This window comes from Oncorhynchus mykiss, chromosome 23 (genome assembly GCF_057628025.1).
Source record: "Oncorhynchus mykiss isolate SJ-2025 chromosome 23, ASM5762802v1, whole genome shotgun sequence".
Taxonomy (NCBI): Eukaryota; Metazoa; Chordata; class Actinopteri; order Salmoniformes; family Salmonidae; genus Oncorhynchus; species Oncorhynchus mykiss.
The window spans coordinates 10,043,503-10,067,959 of NC_143044.1; the positions used below are offsets into that span (position 1 = coordinate 10,043,503).

Consider the following 24,457-nt stretch of genomic DNA (forward strand, 5'->3'; position numbering starts at 1 on the left):
GCCAAAGACCAGAGAATCTTGTTTCTCGTGGTCTAAGAGTCTTTAGGTGCCTTTTGGCAAACTCCAAGCGGGCTGTTATGTACCTTTTACTGAGGAGTGACTTCCGTCTGGTCACTCTACCATAAAGGAAGAGTCTTGGTGGTTCCAAACTTCTTCCATTGTGTTCTTCAGGACCTTCAATGCTGCAGAATTCTTTTGGTACCCTTCCCCAGATCTGTGCCTCGACACAATCCTGTCTCGGAGCTCTATGGACAATTATTTCGACCTCATGCCGTGGTTTTTGCTCTGACATACACTGTCAATTGTGGGACCTTATATAGACAGGTGTGTGACTTTCCAAATCATGTCCAATCAATTGAATTTACCACAGGTGGACTCAAATCAAGTTGTAGAAACATCAAGGATGATCAATGGAAACATGATGCACCTGAGCTCAATTTCGAGTCTCATAGCAAAGGGTCTGAATACTTATGCAAATAAGGCATTTCTGTTTATTTTTAATACACCCACGACAGTGTCTATGGTTTACAGAGAATGGAGAAAATAAAAAAAAGAATGGCAAGAATCGTGAAAATTAACATTCAGGACACAAACAGGCAAATAATGGCACAGTACAATACTGATGTGCAGAACGGCATCTTGGGAACAACATGTCGGTCCTTGTCACGGATGGGCTATTGCAGCAGACGACCACACCGGGTTCCACTCCTATCATCTAAAAATAAGAAGAAGCCGCTCAAGTGGGCACGTGATCACCAACACTGGACAATTGAGGAGTGTAAAAACATCACCTGGTTGGAAGAAACACCAGTTCCTGTTGCTTCATGCCAATGGCAGAATCAGGATTTGGCGTAAGCAGCATTAGTCCATGGCCCCATCCTGCTGGTGTCAACGGTACAAGCTGCTGGTGGTGTAATGAATGGGGAATGTTTCCCTGGCTCTCATTAGGTCCCTTGATACCAATTGAACAACGTTTGAACACCACATCTTGTAGAATAAACGTCTGAAGATTTCAGGCTGTTCTGGAGGCCAGGTACTAGATTGGTGTACCTAATAAACTGTGTATATGTATCCAGAATTTATAATTTACACGTTTTCCAAACTGCTCTATAGGCATACAAGGCCAAATTCTGTCGTATATATTCAAGGAAATTGCGTTACTTTCAACCAACATTCTTTTCCCCTTCAAGCCATGTTAAGGGGGCGTTTTCATTCTATTTTCCCCGGACTGAATTTTTCCCCTTTGCAGCATCAGTAGTAGTAAGCCAGCCCCCTATGTAGCCTATGTACGTACGGTGGTTGTAGTTTTATTAACAGGATCCGCATAAGGACAGCGAATACAGCCATTCTTCTGAGACTTGTGAAAGAGAAGATCAGGCCTGCATCGATTCGTGTAAAGGAGGACAAACAGGTATCAAACTTGGATAAATTCACTCTCGCGCATATCCGGTTTATTGCGTTTTGTGGCGAGCTGCGTCTCCGAAAGAACGTTCATTTCCGACCATGTCTGATGAGATTACACATCCAATGGATTGAAAACAAAATGGGGGTTGCGCTGTAGCATGGGAGGAACATAATTACAAGAAAGGTTATGGCCCGATGTCCCAGACATTTCTATTTGAGAACAACAGCCGCGGATGTCTAGTGGATAGGCAACCAACTTAAAGCAAGGCCATTGATTAGATAGATAGTTAGTTAGGTGTGCATAATCCTGTTGCGATAGGAGGAGACGGTCAGAAGAAAAGCGTATCAAGGGGTTATTTTTTTATTCCTGCATAATGGCGCGCATATGTATAAACATTTGTCATATTCATGCATTTTTGTACATTTAACATCGCTATGTCGTTTAGGATCTGTAGTTACGTTTAAGACGTCATATTTTACACAAAAAAAACATTAATTAAATTACTGTTCGTCGAGTAGCCTATTGTAAGCTATTATACTAGGTGGCATGATCTTTTGTTCTTTTATTTTTCATGTGCATGTGAGCAATCCAGAATCCAAAACACATTCAAGGTGCACAAATCAATGCATTCGAAAGAGTATATGTCGGGTCTCAGATTGCAAATGCCATTTCCAAAACTGGAGTCTGTAGGCCACGGCGGCCGTTTTCTATACGGTATTATTGAGTTTGTTTACATAGTTACCTTTGGGAAAGTACGTTGGCTACCCTTACTATCTTTACCTTGAAAAGCAGACTAAATACTATACAAATATTAAGTATTTACAAATAATAAATAAAAATACTAATGCGTTAATCAAATAATCCTAAATGGCGCGCAATTTAATTCTTAAATATTGTAGGCCTCTTATTCCATATCGTATTTTGGAATTGTCTTCGAATTATATCTGTTAGTGTGCTTTGCTAGTTTTAGTCAGTCTCTGATCTTATCAGCTTTGCAAACTGTAGGCCTACATGAGGACGATATGATGCTCCTGAAAGGCACCTTCTCAACCTGGAACCTCAATCTTTGTTTCTCAAGTTTACAGCTCTGCACAGATTTGTTAATGCACGTGTTATCAGTTTAAATAATGAGTGGTCAAAAAGTTCCAACTTTTCACGCTCAGACTTGGTTATGCTACATGTACACACCAGCATCTAGTCAATGTATGGAAGCTTCAACGTGGCACATTGCAAGCTTTTGGAGGCGTAAATTGAGTCTTTATAAAATTCCTTTGGGCAAACAAAACAGGTGGTAATTATAAAAACTGTTTTGCACATTGCTGTAGTGTATTTCAATTGGTTGATCGTTGCCTGTACAGTACAAGTGACCCATTTAACATAGTTTCAATCTCCATCCTTAAAACTAACCATGGTAAATGGACTGTTGTCCTCCCAGGTAGACGTAGCTGAGGCAAGATGTCAGCCCGAGGAGGGAAGAAGAAGAGCACCAAACTCTCCCGCTCTGCCAGAGCAGGGGTCATCTTTCCTGTGGGGAGGATGATGAGGTATCTACGCACAGGGACCCACAAGTACCGCATCGGCATGGGGGCACCCGTCTACATGGCAGCCGTCATAGAGTACCTGGCAGGTTGTTGTCTCACCTGAGTGAAAATACACACACACACACACATCTTTCTTCAATTCAGTTGTGTATCTAAAATATATACTGAATAAAAATATAAATGCAACATGTAAAGTGTTAATTTCATGAGCTGAAATAAAAGATCCCAGAAATATCCCATATGCACAAAAAGCTTATTTCTCTCAAATGTTGTGCACAAATTTGTTTATATCCCTGTTAGTGAGCATTTCTCCTTTAGCCAAGATCATTCAACCACCTGACAGGTGTGGCATATCAAGAAGCTGATTAAACAGCATGACCATTACACACTTGATGAGAAAACAACAATTTAATACTTTAGAATAAGGCTGTAACGTAACAAAATGTGGAAAAAGTCAAGGGGTCTGAATACTTTCTGAATGCACTGTATTTTTGTTCAGTATATAACTGATACTTTATAATTTGTGTCTGAAGACTTTCTAATGACATTCATTTATTTGTTTAGCTGAGATTTTGGAGTTGGCAGGAAATGCAGCAAGGGACAACAAAAAAGGCAGAATAACTCCTCGGCACATTAAACTGGCTGTAGCCAACGACGAGGAGCTCAACCAGGTACAGTATTATTCCCATTAAAATAGGACAACATTTAGAAAATGTCAGTGTTTGTCACTCCACTTCATTGCATCATCGTTACACTATTATATTGCAGTATATTTCCCAATAGGGATCCATGAAACTATGAAGGTTGTCCCTTTGTCTTAAGGGTTCAGGAAGGTACAGATGACGCCATATGGCATTAACTGCCACCGCTTCGTGGTTAACCCCAAGTGGATTTTTTTTTTTATTGAGGCCCGATATCCTGACAAGACATACAGTGCTGTGAAAAAGTATTTGCCCCCTTTTTGATTTTCTCTATTTTTGATACGGTCATCAACAAAAACCTAATATCATCAAGGGAACCTTAGTTTACAAATAACCGGAAAAATGTATACTTTAATTTATTTAATAAACATCCAACAATCAGTATCTGGTTGTGCCACCTTTAGCTGCAATGACTGCAACCAAATGCTTCCTGTCGTTGTTGATCAGTCTCACGTCACTGTGGAGGAGTTTTGGGTCACTCAGTCATGCAGAGCTGCTTTAACTCGGTGACATTTGTGGGTTTTCAAGCATGAACTGCTCGTTTCAAGTCCTGCCACAAAATCTCAATTGGGGTTTAGGTTTGGACTTAAACTAATTCCACTTAATAGACAATGTTCTTTATCATTTCGGCAGGATTTTTTTTACCACTTGACCAGTAAAGTATTTCTCAGAGCAAAGAAATTGACCAATGATAGACTGAATACCTATTGAAAAGTAAACTAATTCACCTGTTCTTTGGCCTCTCAGCTTCTCCGAGGGGTAACCATATCAAACGGAGGGGTCCTGCCTCGTATCCACCCAGAACTATTGTCCAAGAAGAGGGGCAGCCGAGTGAAAGTGGACACTCAGGTGACCGTGCCAGAGAAGAGGGCGGAACGCGTCAAGAGCATCAAGAAACCCACCACCAAAAAGGGCAAAGGCAAACCAGGCCGCAAGCCAAGGGTCAGTACACATGAATGGGCTTCGTGAATGATGGCAAACAGCTCAATATTTGTCAATGTGTTTGTTATAGTGTTATAAGAAGCATGAATGTGTTCTGTTTTTCATTGATTCCGTGATAAGAAGAGCACAGAAAACGACAAAGAAGCTGTCGTAGCCAACTCAACAGTGGAAGATGGACCAGGCGATGGATTCACTATCCTCTCAGCGAAAAGCCTGTTCCTTGGACAAAAGGTATCATGTCAAGTCAGTTATGAAAAAAACTGTCATTCTGTGACACCTATTGTAAAGATACTTACGTGTATATAATGTATGTGAACACCCCTTTAAATGAGTGGATTCTGATATTTCAGCCACATCCATTGCTGACAGGTGAATAAAATCGAGCACACAGCCATGCAATCTCCATAGACAAACATTGGCAGTAGAATGGCCCGTGCTGAAGAGCTCAGTGACTTTCAACGTGGCACTGTCATAGGATGCTACCTTTCCAACAAGTCAGTTCATCAAATGTCTGCCCTGCTAGAGCTGCCCCGGTCAACTGTAAGTGCTGTTATTGTGAAGTGGAAACGTCTAGGAGCAACAATGGCTCAGCCACGAAGTGTTAGGCCAAATCGTCTGTCCTCGGTTGCAACGCTCACTACAGAGTTCCAAACTGCCTCTGGAAGCAACGTCAGCACAATAAATGTTCGTCGGGAGCTTCATAAAATGGGTTTCCATGGCTGAACAGCTTCACACAAGCCTAAAATCACCATGCACAATGTCAAGCGTCAGCTGGAGTGGTGTAAAGCTTGCCGCCATTGGACTCCGGAGCAGTGGAAATGTGTTCTTTGTAGTGATGAATCAATCACACTTCACCATCTGGCAGTCCGGCGGACGAATTTGGGTTTGGCGGATGCCGGGAGAACGCTACCTGCCTGAATGCATAGTGCTAACTGTAAAGTTTGGTGCAGATGGAATAATGTTCTGGGGCTGCTTTTTACAGTTTGGGCTAGGCCCCTTTAGTTCCAGTGAAGGGAAATCTTAACGATACAGAATAGCAAGGTCCATACAGAAATGGTTTGTCGAGATTGGTGTGGAAGAATTTGAGTGGCCTGCACAGAGCCTTGACCTCAACCCCATCGAACACCTTTGGTATGAATTGGAACGCCGACTGCGAGACAGGCCTAATCTCCCAACGTCACTGCCCGACCTGATTAATGCTCTTGTGGCTCAATGGAAGCAAGTCCCTGTTCCAATATCTAGCAGCAATGTTACAATATCTAGTGGAAAGCCTTCCCAGAAGAGTTGAGGCTGTTATAGCAGCAAAGGGGGGACCAACTCCATATTAATGCCCATGATTTTGGAATGCGATGTTTGACCAGCAGGTATCCAAATACACCTTGGTCATGACACGTATCCATTAAGTTTCTTAGTAACTTTGTCATAACTTCAACTCTATATCCCCTTAAACAGCTTTCACTAACAGAGAGTGAAATTGGCAAGATTGGAACGATCAAGGTGGAGGGAATCATCAACCCCACAAATGCTGAGATGGACCTCAAAGAGGGAGTGGGTGAGGATGCCAGACCTGCTCGTCTTTTCATCTTAGAATCGCGAAAGCTTCACAGCCCATTATACTTTTGACTCATTCTTACCTGTTGTGTGCTGTGGTCTGCAGGCAATGCCCTGGAGAAGGCAGGTGGGCGGGACTTCTTGGAGGCAGTGAAAGAATTGAGGAAAGCACAGGGACCTCTGGAGGTAGCATCAGGTATGGAGACACGGACACCCAAACTAATATCAAATCTGCTGGATGAAAGGGTTTTTGCTTTTGTTTGGTTATAAAAGGATGCAATTACCGAATGTGCTTATCCAAATACAGCATAATCCACTTGATTGAAACATATTGTCTCACCTCACTTCAAAACCATCCTTATAAGTACACTGTCAATGCTACATTTAAACCTACACGTGAAGAGTGAAGCGTCAGTGTGTGCGTCTTCATCCTGTAGTTGCGGTGAGCCAGGCCAGTGGGATGCCAGCTCGTTTCGTCATCCACTGTAACATCCCTCAGTGGGGCTCGGAGAAGTGTGAGGACCAGCTGGAGAAGACTGTCAAGGCCTGTCTCTCTGCTGCAGAGGAGAAGAAACTCAAGTCCGTGGCCTTCCCCTCACTTCCTGCTGGCCGGTGAGACTTACAGCTTTAAAGGACAATTCCACCCAAAAACTACCTTTTGGTATTTGTTTCGTTAGTCCATTGTTGTTAGATATGACATTCAAAATACAGAAATACAGCCAGTATGATGTTTAAATCTATACCAGTAGCTAGGTTTCCATCAATTTGTCGAACGATATTCAAGCGAATATTCTCATTCACACAAAATAATATGCCCATACAGATTGCCATATCTTGATTTGATCACTGTCAAAATTCAAATGAGCCTCGTGATTTACATACATTCACTGAAAACCCACAGATCTCTCTTGCTTGCTCAAACGCTAAAGCACCAGACAGAATACATTTCCCAGTACTCCAACATTCAAAATGTTTAAAAATGCAGCCATACACAACAACTGTCGTTTTATATAGCTTAGTAACAAGCTAGATGTTGGTCTCCACTATGACACACAAGTGTATCTGAAATGCAGCTGTACGCTACATATAGCCTATCAAAATTAAGATTTAACATCTGTATTACCAGCAGCAGTGTTTTTCTATCAAACTGGCTTCTGGTGAACACAAAACACACTTAACTTTTTTATTTACTGAATAAAAAAACTGAAATTCTATTTGTTTTTAAATAGGTCGATGGTTTGGGCACAAAGTCTGCTTTAAACAGCAAATGTGCCCACTCTGGTCTCGGGGGTACGCTCTAGCCAACAGCTCGCCGATACAGGGCAGAGGGTAGGCCTACATGATGAAATTATGGATAAGGAGAGATTGTATTTATTTGTCGATTGGCAGGCAAGCACCAATCATGTCACCAGCATAAAATAAGAACCCTTGATATCTATTGAAAACTAGCATTAAGCTTATCATGCACTTTCACCAACCTGTGAAGTTTATCATAATTTATTTAATCTGTAGCCTAATCTGCATGCTTTTTCAAATTGTAGTGGGAGGACCACACAACATATCACGTGACTGAAAATTTACCTCGACGTGGTTATTCTAACAACAATTGCACAATAAATTGTTGCATAATCGTATCACAGCCCCAAAAAATATCTACCTTTGTGTAGCGTATTTTGTTTTGTCGACAATTTGACCGTTTCCATCAGGCCTGTAGTGAGTTTATCAGACAGGCACTTGACTCACACAAATGGTTGGATGGTAACCTGCTGAGTAACAATAAATGTTATTTTAAAAGGTACAATTCATAAGTTTGGTTTCCAGTAATAGAAAAAGGGGCCTCGGCGGTCTGAACTAGGGCTTTCAATTTCTTTCCTCGATTCCTTCTTAAAACACATTTGAGAAAAAGGTCCAGGGAGGGACCTTGAACCTTATACTCAAATAAGGTTCAGGAAGCAGCAAGGAGATAGGAATCGCAGAAAGACTAATTGAAATTGAGCTCACATCTGTGCATCTCTCCTGGTTCTAGGAATGGATTCCCAAAGCAAACAGCCGCCCAGCTGATCCTCAAGGCAATCTCCAACCATTTTGTCTCCGCAACGACCTCTTCCCTGAAAAACATTTACTTTGTACTGTTTGACAGCGAGAGCATCGGAATATACCTTCAGGAAATGGCCAAGCTGGATGCCAAGTGAAGATGAGCTAAAGAGATGCTCGATTTGGGGTGTTTTTTAACGGGTGCAGTTGTATTTCAGATGGATCTTTGTTTTTGCAGCTGGTATAGTGTGATGGAAGATGCTGTAAGTAGGTGTTTTTGACGACATCGGGTAGCCCTCGGAAGGTGTTAAAACATTTTTTTTGTGAGTGAAGTACTGTATGCATTTATGTTACCGTCTTCCTTTTACGGGATTGCATTATTTTTAGACTAGATTAAATTAATAATCCCCATGGCTTGTCATTCGTATCCCTTCTTTACTGATATTGTTTTTACATTCCATGTACAAAGACAATTTTAACAGTTGTTTTTCTGCCAGAATCACTCTGTAGTTTCTGATACAGTTAGTTTACTAAGAAAAAAAAAGTGTTTCACATTCTGCTTTGAAATAAAAATCCAGATGTTTTACACCACAGATCCAGCTGTGATTTGATTAATGCATCGTTTCATTACATTTATTACATTGTAAAAAGTACATGACCTTTTCTTCATATATACATTATATTCATGTAATTTCTTGTTCACTCAAGAATTAGCTCCTGGTATACCTAACAATGCAGTACAACAAATTAACATAACGACACCCCTGACAGAGGGGCTCCACTTCATTGTGCACAGACTAATGCGATTTCTGACATAAGGCAGAAGATTCAGAGAGTAATGTAACCTGACATGGAAGTAGTTGCTCCCAACTGTGTTTCGACGAGAGTATTAATTCCCCAACACCTCATTCATAGCTGAATAAATACTATAGACAAGAGGGGTAACGGCCAAGAAATAAGCTGCACTGAAGTTTACTCCGATCACAAGGTTGGGTTTTCAAAATAGACACCTGACGTGTTCTAAGTGGTTGAGGCTTTTGAAAGCCATTGTTTGTTCTTCCGTCATCACATGCAGTGAGAAGTCTGGTACGAGTATCCTTTGATAAGATGATCAAGGCTCTAACTTCAACATGCCAATGTTCCAACTCCTCTGCAATCCATAGCTTACTGTACAGACGGTGAAATGCAAATATACTTTCACTGAGTCAAGTGGGGTAATCATAGTCCCGCATGAAACTTGCGCAGATGATCTGGGCCAATCATCTCATCTCTTGAAAATGAAGACTGAATTTAAGATCTGCTTGTCCCAGATTTACTGATTGCGGTCTATGCTCAATCTGCTCAAGTCTTAAGTGGCCACAATTGCTGTATGCATCGTGTTGGACCAGTAACCGAAGGGTCGCTGGTTCGAATACCCGAGCTGACAAGGGGAGAAATCTGTCAATATGCCCTCGAGCAAGGCACTTAACCCTAATTTGCTCCAGGGGCACCGTACTACTATGGTGGACTCTGTAAAATAACACATTTCAACATTTATTACACAAACGTGACAAACACACCCGGATTCAAATGACAAAAGGCAATATTGTACTCCATTAAATAATCTCATTAAGACCTTACTATTAAACTCTCCTAACCTGTTTGACAAAAGCTGACACGGACAGAGTTCCACCATCACAGAACACAGCGAACCAACCACACACACCCAGGCCAGACCAGTTGTCACATTCGGAATGTTCTAGGTGCTGCACTTGTTAGCAATGGCAGCATCTCAAATCCATCTTTCCAAGCCAAACCATGCACACCTTTGTCCCTCTTGGGTATAACAGCATTTAAAGTGTCGTTTTAGGGCCATTGTAATAAAAATTAGCAAACAAGATTGTGAAAACTTGTAGGCTAATTTCTAACCTCTGACCATTTTATACTGGAAATATAGAAACTATGTATGCTTTATATTACTGTACACTTATATTTCGACCCTCCAATAAAATAGTTATGATACAGGTCTGTTTTTGTTTTAAGACAGTGCCCTGAACACTTTGACTGGAGTAAATGAATCTGTTCACATCCTATTCAGCAAACAACATGCAGTACCTAAAACCCAAATAAGTTATTCACTATGATTTTGTTCCTGGCAGAACCTCTAGATTAAATGTTAAGCACAGGCATACTCAGGAAAAACTTTAGCCTTTTGGGGGCCTTAAGTGAGATTTGGTTGGGGAGGCCCCCCACCAAGCCGGCCATTTTTTTTTGTCCCTCCCCTCTTGAAGGTGGAGAGAAATATCTTTTAAAGTCATTTCCTGGAACACATTTTGCCATGGGGCGTAGAGAAAAATGTTAGCAGTTTTAAAGCAAGTTTACTGCAGTTCTATACATTTTGCAATTTTATAACACATTTCATGCAATTCTACTGACTTTGCTGTTTTAAAGCCAATTTCCTGCAATTCTACACATTTCGCCATGTTAATATCTGAGTGAGAGTGACTAACAAAATCAAAAAAATGGGGGGGCCCCTAGAAGTCAGGGCCCCGGGCAAGTGCCCTGTCAGTATTTGGCCATGATTACTACAAGTTTAGATAACTGGCTAGACTAATTTACCAATCTAAAAATTGTTAGCCGACATGGCTAATTTAGTGACTGTTAGCGACTGACAAAACGAGAAAAACTGCCGATGCACAAACACATTTCGACCTTGCACCTTGTGTCTTCTACTAATCTAACTCTCAAAAGTAAAGTTGAGACCCCGACGGAGTTCCAAAAAATGTCTGACGAACAAGTGAATATTGAGGGACAGCAGGCCCCAGGATGTTAGATAAGACTTCAAAGCTAGGTGTGTCTGTTGTTTAGTGTCGTCTGAGAGGTGACCATGGATGTAAAGGGTCTCTGTGTCACAGACGGTTTGTCCCCCTGTGTGAAGGGGGGCAGAGCCTAAGGAGAAAGCTATGATGTTTAGGGGACAGGTTGGGGATGGAGTGCCCCCCGTGAGAGTAGGCATAGGGCTATGGGTGGCTCTATTTGACCTGCGGGGTGTCACTATGTTCAGTGGGGTGGGGGGTGGGGAGCAGCGGGACAGGGCAACTGGCCTCAATGAGGGCGGGGTTGAGGATAATGGGGAGGGACATAGGGGGCACGCCCCCCACCTGCAGATGGGAGGCCAGGGGCTGCAGGATGAGGGGGGACTGACTCGTGGGGGACTGGATCAGTGAGCTAGAGATCTGGGGGGACATCTTCACTGGGGTGGGCCTGGGGGGAGTCGATGGAGGCACTGGAGATGATCTGTCTGTTCCTGGAAGAGAAGAGAGGACATTGATTAATTCACTGATTGTTGGCTGTGAAACTGACATTGACAAAAATTGATCGTTGCCGTTAGCCAGATTTTATCTTTGACTGGCCACGCTAACATGGTTACCGTTGGTACTAGGTGGTGGGGGATCTTGGGGCGACACTGGTCTGCTGGAGGTCTTTGGCTCTGTGGGGGAAGCTGGCACTGGCACAGGAGATAGGGCCTGAGCTGGGGGTGGCGAGGCTGGGGGGCAGGGGGCAGCCGGCTGGACAAGCTCCACTGGGGGACTAGGAGCAGGATCTATGGACACAGAGCACATACAGCCATTACATTTCAGAGATCTAGCTTGATGTATATAGCAGAACACTGAAACAAGACTAAGTATAAATCATGAAAAACATGTAGGCTGTGTATTCAAAAATCCGATTTATGCTTGATCCGGGAAAATGCGGTCCAGTGGCTCCATACGGAGGGTGTGATGCAAACGCGGAGCCTCCGTAGGCCTGTAGAGGCCAAATCAAGCTCCGTACCGCATCGCCATGTGCATCCCACATTTTGTAAAGTTTCCATATAGCTCCCAATTGACATAATTGGTTGACGGTAGGTGGGGGTGGTATGTCCTGTATAAACAACTCACTTCCTTGACAACTTCCTTCACAACAGCTATGCTCCGCAAAGCGCAAGAAGTATGAAGGCCCTGACTACTGCAGAGGCCTCATCGCAGTAAATGCTGTACTGCCAATACAGATCCAGATAACCTACCTTGTTAACACTCAAAGCAGAGTGCATATCTGAGAAAACAGGGCCTTAATAGAAGTAGGTGTGCGTTCCAGTACCTGGTTGTGGTATGACGGTCTGTTTGAAGAGCTCCTCCCGGAGGTTAGGCAGGAAGCAGTCGATGCGTTCCCAAGTGATCTCCCACAGGTCAGAGTATCCCGTACGAGAGTCAGCGCTGTGGAAGATTCCTGCTGTGTCCATCACCAGCAGCATGTTCTTCAGAGACTCTGGGATGGCCTCCAGCTGGGGGGGTGATAACAACCAGCCAATTAGCCATGCAATCACACACATAGATGGGGGGGAAAAAATGCTTGAAATGAGCTGTACAGGAATAAACATGAACTATTACTTAAAGACCAGTATTTGTTTTTCTTTATTTTTGTGTGCCCTCCTTTGAGTTTGACCACTCAGATTAGAAGCACCTGCACTAATAGGAGTTGAAATTGACATGTGCTGCTGTGTGACAGCAGGCATGCTTACCAGCAGGTCACTGGAGCCAGCGTGCATGTACTTGTCCATGAAGTCCAGGATGGTGAGCCACAGGGCAGCGAAGGTGGACAGAGACAACAAGGGAGAGAGGTGCTGCAGGAACACCTAGGGGATAGCAGAGCAATGGAGAGCAACAGTGAGATATGCAGAGATGGCATGGGTAGACAGGCACACAGCATATTATACTATCGCTGTTCAGGCAGATGAGAAGTGCTAGACAGTGGAAGGAGTTAGCAAATTATGGCAATTTCTCAACAACAACAAAAAAGAAAACCCCCAAAGGCGACAGACAGTTGTAGGAGAGTCTAAACCTGTGGTCTGAACACAGTCTGACAAAATATCAGATTTCACACTTTGAAATGGATGCCTGTTGTGTGTTGACTGAACTGACCTTTGACAGCAGGGTGCAAGCCCTCATCCTGGTCTCCTCCATGCCACACACGTCTGCAGGGCTAATATTGTCCAGAAGCTTGGTCAGCAGGGGGAACAGCACCTGGGACCACACAGTACACAGTACTTAAAACACAGTTAACAATGACAACGCTCAGATTAGACAGACCACTTACAGTGCATTCAGAATGTATTCAGACCACTTTACTTTTCCACATTGTTACATTACAGCCATATTCTAAAATTGATTAAATTGTTTTCTCCCCCCTCATCAATTTACACACAATACCCCATAATGACAAAGCAAAAACAGGTTGTAGAAATTTTTGCAAATGTATTAAAAATAAAAACTGAAATATGACATTTACTTAAGTATTCAGTCCCTTTACTCAGTATGTTGTTGAAGCACCTTTGGCAGCGATTACAGCCTCAAGTCTTCGTGGGTATGATGCTACAAGCTTGGCACACATTTATTTGGGGAGTTTCTCCCATTCTTCTCTGCAGATCCTCTCAATCTCTGTCAGGTTGGATGGGGAGTGTTGCTGCACAGCTATTTTCATGTCTCTCCAGAGATGTTTGATTGGGTTCAAGTCCGGGTTCTGGCTGGGCCACTCAAGGACATTCAGAAACTTATCCCGAAGCCACTCCTGCGTTGTCTTGGCTGTGTGCTTAGGGTTGTTGTCCTGTTGGAATTTGAACCTTCTCCCCAGTCTGAGGTCCTGAGCAGGTTTTCATCAAGGATCTGTACTTTGCTCCGTTCATCTTTCCCTCGATCCTGACTAGTCTCCAAGTACCTGCCGCTGAAAAACATCCCTAAAGCACGATGCTGCCATCACCATGCTTCACCGTATGGATGGTGCCAGGTTTCCTCCAGACGTGACGCTTGGAATTCGGGCCAAAGAGCTCAATCTTGATTTCATCAGACCAGAGAATATTTTTTAATTTATATACATTTGCAAAAATATCTAACAACCGGTTTTCGCTTTGTCTTTAATGAGGCATTGTGTGTATATTGCTGAGGGGAAAAAAATATTTAATAAATTCTAGAATAAGGTTGTAACATAATTTTTTGGGGGTAAAAGTCAAGGAGTTTGAATACTTTCTGAAGGCACTGTATTTCCCATAATACTTATTTGCCATAGAAGCTAGGATTTGGCCCCAAGTGCCTACTCTTCTAATGAATCGTCTATTTTCAGAGGAACCATTCAGCAGTCATTCTTGTGACCCACTATTCCCCATACGCACACCAATTTCCAGTGGTCCTCCTAGAATGTGGAAAATGCTGTTCAGCATCCTCCTCTCACCTTGTTAAAGCAGGACTCCCACTCCACAGCATCTAGTGTCTGCAGGTCATGGACCAACAGTGCCCTCTGGAGGTAGGTCAGGGCCTGCATTCGCACCAGCCTCCTGGCGTCGCAGCACAGCCAGGCTATCCCTATAGGGTTCACACAACGTATGGATACTTGAGCTAAGACTGGCTATAGGGGAACGAGAACAAGATCACCGAGTTCATTAAGTCCCTTCTCTCAGGGGTCACCAGTGAATTAAGGGGACCTAGGGAGTTATTTTTTACCTTCAAGCTTATATTTAGATGACTCTCCAAATATTAGTTATCAGTTCCAGTATTAGCAAAAAAATATAAACATGTGAAAAGCTTGTCCATGAAAACAGGAAATGTGCATTTGGCTTCACACAATAACACACATTGACACTGAAAACATTCCTCCAATGACTAAGAAACAATGATAAATTGTGTTTATTAAACACCGTTTAGAGGTGCCTTTATTTAAATAGGTTATAATGATAGCAATGGGGATAAAGTCTCTGACCTTGGAGCAGTGGGCACCAGCAGCTGGTCCACAGTGTCTGGGAGTCGGCCTCAATCTTCTTCCCTACTGGCTCCAGGCGGCGCTGCTCCTCTGCCCAGGAGCTGTAGATGCTGGAGGCCCTCGTATGCAGCGTGTGCATCAGATCTAACAGCTGAACCAGGGGGAAACACAGAACTCCATGTCAATGTGGTCATTGCTAATCTAATCACAGCTGGATTCTAAAACATGAACGCATGACTTAATGTCTCTATTGTCTTGCTAGATCCAAGACACATACTACAGTATATTTACATATCTATGGCTGCGTTTACAGTGCCTTGCGAAAGTATTCGGCCCACTTGAACTTTGCGACCTTTTGCCACATTTCAGGCTTCAAACATAAAGATATAAAACTGTTTTTTTTGTGAAGAATCAACAACAAGTGGGACACAATCATGAAGTGGAACGACATTTATTGGATATTTCAAACTTTTTTAACAAATCAAAAACTGAAAAATTGGGCGTGCAAAATTATTCAGCCCCTTTACTTTCAGTGCAGCAAACTCTCTCCAGAAGTTCAGTGAGGATCTCTGAATGATCCAATGTTGACCTAAATGACTAATGATGATAAATACAATCCACCTGTGTGTAATCAAGTCTCCGTATAAATGCACCTGCACTGTGATAGTCTCAGAGGTCCGTTAAAAGCGCAGAGAGCATCATGAAGAACAAGGAACACACCAGGCAGGTCCGAGATACTGTTGTGAAGAAGTTTAAAGCCGGATTTGGATACAAAAATATTTCCCAAGCTTTAAACATCCCAAGGAGCACTGTGCAAGCGATAATATTGAAATGGAAGGAGTATCAGACCACTGCAAATCTACCAAGACCTGGCCGTCCCGCTAAACTTTCAGCTCATACAAGGAGAAGACTGATCAGAGATGCAGTCAAGAGGCCCATGATCACTCTGGATGAACTGCAGAGATCTACAGCTGAGGTGGGAGACTCTGTCCATAGGACAACAATCAGTCGTATATTGCACAAATCTGGCCTTTATGGAAGAGTGGCAAGAAGAAAGCCATTTCTTAAAGATATCCATAAAAAGTGTTGTTTAAAGTTTGCCACAAGCCACCTGGGAGACACACCAAACATGTGGAAGAAGGTGCTCTGGTCAGATGAAACCAAAATTGAACTTTTTGGCAACAATGCAAAACGTTATGTTTGGCGTAAAAGCAACACAGCTGAACACACCATCCCCACTGTCAAACATGGTGGTGGCAGCATCATGGTTTGGGCCTGCTTTTCTTCAGCAGGGACAGGGAAGATGGTTAAAATTGATGGGAAGATGGATGGAGCCAAATACAGGACCATTCTGGAAGAAAATCTGATGGAGTTTGCAAAAGACCTGAGACTGGGACGGAGATTTGTCTTCCAACAAGACAATGATCCAAAACATAAAGCAAAATCTACAATGGAATGGTTCAAAAATAAACATATCCAGGTGTTAGAATGGCCAAGTCAAAGTCCAGACCTGAATCCAATCGAGAATCTGTGGAAAGAACTGAAAACTGCTGTTCACAAATGCTCTCCATCCAACCTCATTGAGCTCGAGCTGTTTTGCAAGGAGGAATGGGAAAAAATGTCAGTCTCTCGATGTGCAAAACTGATAGAGACATACCCCAAGCGACTTACAGCTGTAATCGCAGCAAAAGGTGGCGCTACAAAGTATTAACTTAAGGGGGCTGAATAATTTTGCACGCCCAATTTTTCAGTTTTTGATTTGTTAAAAAAGTTTGAAATATCCAATAAATGTCGTTCCACTTCATGATTGTGTCCCACTTGTTGATTCTTCACAAAAAAATACAGTTTTATATCTTTATGTTTGAAGCCTGAAATGTGGCAAAAGGTCGCAAAGTTCAAGGGGGCCGAATACTTTCGCAAGGCACTGTATACAGGCAGCCCAATTATGATATTTTTTCCCCACCAATTGGTCTTTGACCAATCAGATCAGCTCTGAAAACGATATAATGTGAAAAGATCTGATGTGATTGGTTCAAAAGACCAATTAGTGGAAAAAAATATCAGAATTGTGCTGCCTGTCTAAATGCAGCTTAAGTAGGTAAGCTAACCAGCTTAAGTGGTTAGTGCGTTGGGCCAGTAATGGGCCTGACACGGTAAAAATCTGTTCTGCCCCTGAGCAAGGCAGTTAACCCACTGTTCCCCAGGCGCCGAAGACATGGATGTCGATTAAGGCAGCCCCCCGCACCTCTCTGATTCAAATACGGAAGACACATTTCAGTTGAATGCATTCAGTTGTACAACTGACTAAGTATGCCCCTTTCATTACTTTATTGTTATCCAAGCAATATATTTGGGTGTGTGATAAAAGAGTATTGATATGTATGTAATTTTGATAGACTGATGGAGAAGAGGACAAGACAAAAGCATTGGAAGGTAAATATTTCCATGCAATAGTGTTTTCCATGTCTACATTATTTCAGCCATGTTACACAGATCTAGGGTTGCAAAACTTCCCGTAATTTACCAAATACGTTTTTGGGGGATAAAACAAATCTAATGGAAACTTTAGCAATTTATTGTTAAATGTATTCATATTTCTTTATATCCGTGTCCATTGGTCTCTTGAGTTTCACCACATTGTTCAGGAGACAACGCCATAATTAATGAGGGATAAAAATGAATTAATTAATTCTGCCACTCTTTCAACTATTGACTTTTTTTCACTCATGTTAAACAGCGATGGTATTCAACATCTTTTACATGCAGATGAAGATCCCCTAAAAGCCTTTAACGTTTCCAAAATCCCTAAAGTTAGTGGTAATATTCCATCTTTTTGCAACCTTATACAGACCTAAATATCTAACAATAATAATACTAATGGACCTTTTCAAGCAATTGAATAGCTTCAACAACGAGTATTGATATTTCACATTTCAGCCCTTTCAAGACGGTGCATTTGTAAAATAGGCAAGGCAAGAGGTTAATATTAGTGTCAGTCGTCTGAGCATGAATACCTGATTCGTGCCAAATGAGTTCTGAAAAGAGATGGCAATTATTGCTGACAGATCACGTAACTTTGACTCACTCATATAGAGCCGGGATGATACCAGTATCGCGATACTCGTTAGTGCCGTGGCAAGGAAACAAAACGCAAAGCAGATTTAATTTTGGAAAACAAACATCATTATGTTGTCATCCAGAGTCACATTTACAATATTTTACATACAGCAGGTTTTCAACAGACCAAAGAGCTTGGTCTGCTTTGTTTGAATTTTTGCCAAAGGAAAAATATTGCGATAGTGGTAGCGTCACAGAATAGGATTAAACACCGCCACAACATCGCTTAATTGCTATGACAACCATAGTCTGTCACTCAGCCTCAGTCTCAATTGAGTATGCAGAGAGAAAAGACAGCTGAAATCTCCCAAAATTCCCACCTTTCCCCGCAACCCCACCTCCACCCCACAGCTGAGAGCAAACCTGGGGCTTATTCAGGAGGGCACAACGTTACAGAACGTTCAGAGAGATAATTATATTGTGTAGAACAGACATGATTGTCTGTCATATAGTTCTGAACATTTCATCCAAGTGAACAGAGCCCCTGAGCAGCACAGAGACCAAGGTAGAAGGGAAAGAGGGCTGTGGTACTTACGTCCTGACTAACCTGTAATGACACCGTGTGGTAGCTGGCAGGGACTCCCTCGTCTTCCTCGTCATCGCTATGGGAACGGGAAGGCCTCTGGCTGGAGGCCTTGGCGCGGCGTGACGCACCTTCCTTGTCCCGGGGCTTCCTTCTCACACGGGACTTCTGGGAGTCGTACTTGTGGTTCTTCTTCTTCTCATAGGTCCTGTAGCCTGTAGGTCAGTGGAGATGGAGAGACAGTTTTAGCCATTGTTACAAATATATCCGGAATAATTATCTTAATTTATATTTCTATAGATGTCATATTTTGACGGGTATGACTTAGCGATTGGGAAAAAATGCATTCCTTTTATGTTAAACCAGGCAACAAAAGGCTATATCAACTTTGAGTAATAGCAGGTTTCAGGGCTGTGCGGTTTCCATTAGCTTCCCATATAGATAAGCGCTGCACTTAACTGAGGTCCTTGATCGACCAAACTTGATTATTAAGTGTGTAAAGCCGTGTTGACAGCACTGTAATCCCGGCTTGACTTTAGTCTTTTCTAGATCAAATCAAATCAATCTAGATCACTAACAGACTGCTGTTGCTGGGGAGAAGGGAAGTCAAGTGATACAGTCCTCAATTAGAAGGTTGGTGTGGAGGAAGCAGGTTAGTCACTCTATAGGCATGCCTTTGGATCCCCTTCCAAAGGGTTTTGAGACTAACCACCAAAAATGGCAAACTGTCAAAGCTTAAATTACTCAAGCATAGTTTGATGACATGTTTTAGCTTGGAAAACAGCATTGATGGAAAGAAAGGCAAATACAATGCTGAATTCATTGTTGGAAGATTTCTAGTTGTTATGAAAAAACTAAAAACACTTTGGAAAAAGACAGAATACAAAATGAACCTCAAACAAGTATATATGTCAGTCAAAAGAAAGCCATACCTCCGTTTAGGCTGGCCTCCACAAACACCCGGATGGCCTTGACACACAGCTCAAAGTTCTCGGGGGTGACATGTGCAGCGTCTCGTACTATGAAGGAGAGGGACTCCACACACTTGATGAGAGACTTGGTGTCGTGGAAACCCATGTCTTGACCCAGGGACAGGCTGTACTGGTTCACTAGAGGGTTTAGCAGGGTCTTGGACCCAGAAGCCGCTACCTTGCTGATGTCCAGGTCGTCTTTCCCAACCTGCAAATATAAACACACTGTGTGAGATGTGCCGTATGTTGAGGCATTGAGAGTATTGACTGACATTGATATAACAAAATAACACACAAGTTTCACTATTACTCTCAATGCTATGAAGATCTCTGGAATTGATCGTCTGAGCACTTAAAAGAAAAGCGTGTGCATGTGACGTGGAAGTGTGTGTGGGTGGGGGCTCATACCACCAGCCATCCGCTGCTAGTCACGTCCACGTCAGTGACAGAGCGGGGCATCCTGGACTTTCCATGCTCTGTGTAGACCTCAGAGTCTGACGTGTACCCCCGGTCCAGACTCACCTCACTGAGGTGGTGGAACGACAGCTCACTGTCCGACTGGGCACCTGGAACAAAGGTGGAAACGGGAAATTAAAACCACAGTTTACCAGACATAAAAACGCACCACTTAAAAGTGTGGATGTGTGCCCCCGTAATATAACAGCTGAGCTGTTTGTATAAAATCAATACAATTGACCATAAACGTGTAGATTTTTTTTCTCAGCAGCTAAGGCCAACAATGTAGCCTACCATTCCACGTGATGGTGTGTGTAAGTAAGTTAAAGGCTGACCTGTGTCGATGTCTGGGGTAGTGGAGGTGACCTTGAAGGAGGCGGGGGGTTTGATCCCGGCTCCGATGCACTCAATTAGGGCGAAAAGGGTGAACCAGTCGTCTGTGCAGTGGATGTTGGCAGCGTTGGTCTTAAGCAGCTCATGGAGGCCATAGGCCACCTCCCGGCTAACCCGGGCCAGGACGTGTGGTTTCATCATCAACAGGAGACGCAGGGACAGCAGCACCTAGAGATGCGGTGGTAGAGGGGTTAAGGGGACGCGGTTACTTTAAAAGACCAACTGCTTGAACTGGCTGCGACCTCAATCTCACCGATAAGGGAAGTAAAGTATGTTCCTTACAAACAAAGTTCAATTTATATAAAGACAGTTTTAGGTCTCACAGTTCTACTAGGTCTCACTGCACGTTTGAAGAGACAAGAAGATTAGACTAACAAATGTAGGATTTGTGACAAATACGTTGTGAGGAAGCGAAAGGAAGAAGAATACACTATTAGTTTACCGTAACAATGTCCATCTGGGTTAGAGATAAGATTGAGAAAGGGGAGCGAAAGATAGTGCTCCATTTGCTTGAACACTGAAGGAAACTGGGATCCACATGACCAAAACAATAACCTCTTTTGCACAACAGTTAGTAATTTCTCATCCTTTTCACACTAAATGCAAATGCGGAACACTTCTTTTGCTAATCAGACGCAACTCTGAATCACAAGACACTTTTTGCTAAACCGTAGACAACGCTCTACATAAGACACAAATCAATTGGACCTCTATATCAGGTGGTGTCAGAGGAAGGCCCTAAAAATGGTCAGACTCCAGCCACCCAAGTCATAGACTCGGCAAATGGTACCGGAGCACTAAATCTGGGACCAAAAGGCTCCTGAACAACTTCTACCCACAAGCACAAGCCATAAGACTACTAAATAGTCTGGATAGCTATTTGGTAAACTATCTGCATTGACCATTTTTGTACTAACACTTTTTGACTATGCACAACCACACACTGGACTCTACCCACACATACAGTACAGAGCCTTCAAAAAGTATTCATACTCCTTGACATTCCACATTTGGTTGTGTTACATCCTGAATTCAAAAAGGATTACATTCCAAAAAATCTCACTCATCTACACACAATACCCCCATAATGAAAGTGAAAACACGTGTAGACATTTTTGCAAATGTATTTAAAATGAAATACAGAAATATCTAATTTGCATAAGTATTCACACCCCTGAGTCAATACTTTGAAGAAGCACCTTTAGCAGCGATTACAGCTGTGAGTCTTTCTGGGTAAGTCTCTAAGCCCTTTCCACACGTGGATTGTGCAACATTTGGCCATTACTCTTTACAAAATTCTTCAAGCTCTATCAAAATGGGTTGTTAATCACTGGTAGAAAAACATTCAGGTCTTGCCATAGATTTTCAGGAACATTCACTGTCTTCTTGGTAAGCAACTCCAGTGTACATTTGGCCTTGTGTGTTTTAGGTTATTGTCCTGCTGAAAGGTGAATTTGTCTCCAAGTATCAGGGAGACCAGGTTATTGCTTGTGCTTATCTAGTTTATTTTTCTATCCTGAAAAACTCCCCAGTCCTTAACGATTACAAGCCTACTCATAACATGATGCTGCCACCACTATGCTTGAACATTTGGAGAGTGGTACTCAGTAATGAGTTGTATTGAATTTGCCCCAAACATAACACTTTGTATTCAGGACAAAAAGTTAACCTGTTTGGGATAGGGGGCAGCATTTTCACGTTTGGATGAAAAGCGTTCCCAGAGTAAACTGCCTGCTACTCAGTCCCAGTTGCTAATATATGCATATTATTAGTATAGATAGAAAACACTGAAGTTTCTAAAACTGTTTGAATGATGTCTGTGAGTATAACAGAACTCATATGGCAGGCGAAAACCTGAGAAAAATCCAACCAGGAAGTGGGAAATCTGAGGTTTGTAGTTTTTCAACGCCTATTGAAAACAGTGTCTATGGGGTCAAATTGCACTTCCCAAGGCTTCCACTAGATGTCAACAGTCTTTAGAACCTTGTTTGATGCTTCTACTATAAAGGAGGGGCTCATAAGGGCTCTTTGAGTCAGTGGTCTGGCAGAGTGCCACAAGCTCGTGACGTTCATTCACGTGAGCGTTAGCTCGCGTTCCATTGCATTTCTGAAGACAAAGGAATTCTCCGGTTGGAACATTAAGATTTATGTTAAAAACATCCTAAAGATTGATTCTACACATCGTTTGACATGTTTCTACGGACTGTAACGGAACTTTTCGTCTGCACCTAGTGATCGCGCGTCATGAAGTTGGATTACTGGGCTGAACGCGTGAACAACAAGGAGGAATTTGGACATAAATGATGAACTTTATCAAACAAATCAAACATTTATTGTGGAACTGGGATTCCTGTGAGTGCATTCAGATGAAGATCATCAAAGGTAAGTGAATATTTATAATGCTATTTCTGACTTCTGTTGACTCCAACATGGCGGATATCTCTTTGGCTTGTTTGTCGCTGTACTCAGATTATTGCATGGTTTGCTTTTTCCGTTAAGTTTTTTTAAAATCTGACACAGCGGTTGCATTAAGTAGAAGTCTATCTTTAATTATGTGAATAACATCACTGGATGTTTTGGAAGCAAAACATTTCTGAACGCAATGCGCCAATGTAAACTGAGATTTCTGGATATAAATATGCACTTTATTGAACAAAACATACATGTATTGTGTAACATGATGTCCTATGAGTGTCATCTGAGCATCTGGTGAGGATGCAGGTCATGGAAGAACTGAGACATTTTCAGTGAATGGCACAACAATGGGCCTCAGGATCTCATCACGGTATCTCTGTGCATTCAAATTGCCATTGATAAAATGCAATTGTGTTCGAACTCTGTTCACAACGTTGACATCAGCAAACCGCTCGCCCACTCGATGCCTTGCATATGTCATCTGCCCGGTAATGTTAAAACCGGGATTCATCCATAAAGAGCACACTTTTCCAGTATTCCAGTGGCCATCAAAGGTGAGCATTTTCCCACTGATGTCGATTACAAAGCCGAACTGCAGTCAGGTCAAAACCTTGGTGAGGATGACAAGCACGCAGATGAGCTAACCGGAAATGGTTTCTGACAGTTTGTGCAGAAATTCTTTGGTTGTGCAAACCTAGAGTTTCATCAGCTGTCTGGGTGGCTGGTCTCAGGCGATCGAGCTGTATGTGAAGGTCCTGGGCTAGCGTGGTTACATGTGGTCTTTGGTTGTGAGGCCGGTTGGACGTCCCGCCAAATTCTCTAAAACGATGTTGTCATTTATGTCCAAATTCCTCCTTGTTGTTCACGCGTTCAGCCCAGTAATCCAACTTCATGACGCGCGATCACTAGGTGCAGACGAAAAGTTCCGTTACAGTCCGTAGAAACATGTCAAACGATGTATAGAATCAATCTTTAGGATGTTTTTAACATAAATCTTAATGTTCCAACCGGAGAATTCCTTTGTCTTATGGTTGAAAAATGAACATTAAATTCTCTGGCAACAGCTCTGTTGGACATTCCTGCAGACAGAATGCCAATTGCACACTCCCTCAAAACTTCAGACATCTGTTACATTGTGTTGTGTGACAAAACTGCACACATTTGTCCCAAGCACAAGGTGTAATTTTGTATTTATTTTTTTATACCTTCAGTTATGAACAAATTCTTATTTTCAATGACGGCCTAGGTGGGGCGGCAGGGTAGCAGCGTGGGTTCCCTGAACTGCCTGTTCAGGGGCAGAACGACAGATTTGTACCTTGTCAGCTCGGGGATTTGAACTTGCAACCTTTCGGCTGCTAGTCCAACGCTCTAACCACTAGGCTACCCTGCCGCCCCACCTGTCAGGCGGATGGATTATCTTGGCAAATGATAAATGCTCACTATCAGGGATGTAAACAAATTTGTGCACACAATTTGATAGAAATAAGCTTTTTGGAACATTTCTAGGATATTTTATTTCAGCTCATGAAACATGGGACCAACACCTTACATGTTGCATTTATAGTTTTTTTCAGTGTATCTACCTCAATTTCCTCATACCCCTGCACATCGACTCAGTACTGAGTCGATGTACAGTACCA

At 42.6% G+C, this 24,457-nt stretch overlaps 2 protein-coding genes across 11 annotated transcripts in view; one reads left to right on the forward strand and one right to left on the reverse strand.

Annotated features, from left to right (window-relative positions):
- The first annotated feature begins 780 nt into the window (after positions 1–780).
- Positions 781–8,767, forward strand: LOC110502412 (core histone macro-H2A.2). Of its 4 annotated transcripts, none has more exons than XM_021580432.3 (9): positions 781–1,411; positions 2,841–3,032; positions 3,511–3,617; positions 4,395–4,589; positions 4,710–4,820; positions 6,042–6,141; positions 6,247–6,336; positions 6,578–6,752; positions 8,167–8,767. In XM_021580432.3, exons 2-9 carry the CDS (start codon positions 2,861–2,863, stop codon positions 8,330–8,332), a joined length of 1,116 nt encoding a protein of 371 aa, XP_021436107.1. In that variant the 5' UTR covers positions 781–1,411; positions 2,841–2,860; the 3' UTR covers positions 8,333–8,767. The 4 variants fall into 4 exon arrangements, with proteins under 4 accessions (XP_021436107.1, XP_021436110.1, XP_021436108.1 ...); XM_021580435.3 differs by having other exon boundaries at positions 1,198–1,411; positions 4,713–4,820; XM_021580433.3 differs by lacking the exon at positions 781–1,411 and adding an exon at positions 1,433–1,588.
- An 8-nt stretch (positions 8,768–8,775) lies between these two features.
- Positions 8,776–24,457, reverse strand: part of LOC110502410 (Golgi-specific brefeldin A-resistance guanine nucleotide exchange factor 1) — a 127,880-nt gene continuing 112,198 nt past the window's right edge. For 4 of the 7 annotated variants that reach the window (XM_021580428.3, XM_090216807.1, XM_090216810.1 and 1 more), the window contains 11 exons: positions 20,345–20,570; positions 19,962–20,119; positions 19,515–19,761; positions 18,595–18,797; positions 14,943–15,093; positions 14,418–14,548; positions 13,115–13,216; positions 12,715–12,828; positions 12,294–12,477; positions 11,584–11,757; positions 8,776–11,460 (listed from right to left, as the gene is read on the reverse strand). In XM_021580428.3, the coding sequence (XP_021436103.3) occupies positions 11,186–11,460; positions 11,584–11,757; positions 12,294–12,477; positions 12,715–12,828; positions 13,115–13,216; positions 14,418–14,548; positions 14,943–15,093; positions 18,595–18,797; positions 19,515–19,761; positions 19,962–20,119; positions 20,345–20,570 (1,965 nt within the window). In that variant the 3' untranslated portion in view covers positions 8,776–11,185. The remainder of the gene's footprint in view (positions 11,461–11,583; positions 11,758–12,293; positions 12,478–12,714; positions 12,829–13,114; positions 13,217–14,417; positions 14,549–14,942; positions 15,094–18,594; positions 18,798–19,514; positions 19,762–19,961; positions 20,120–20,344; positions 20,571–24,457) is intronic. The other 3 variants (XM_090216808.1, XM_090216809.1, XM_090216812.1) reach the window with 1 other exon arrangement.

Bases quoted from the DNA above. Each gene is read 5' to 3' on its own strand.
- LOC110502412 (XM_021580432.3), top strand. From the start codon at position 2,861: ATGTCAGCCCGAGGAGGGAAGAAGAAGAGCACCAAACTCTCCCGCTCT. The intron at 3,618-4,394 runs GTACAGTATTAT...TTGGCCTCTCAG, and splicing joins ACGACGAGGAGCTCAACCAG to CTTCTCCGAGGGGTAACCAT. The intron at 4,821-6,041 runs GTATCATGTCAA...CCCCTTAAACAG, and splicing joins GCCTGTTCCTTGGACAAAAG to CTTTCACTAACAGAGAGTGA.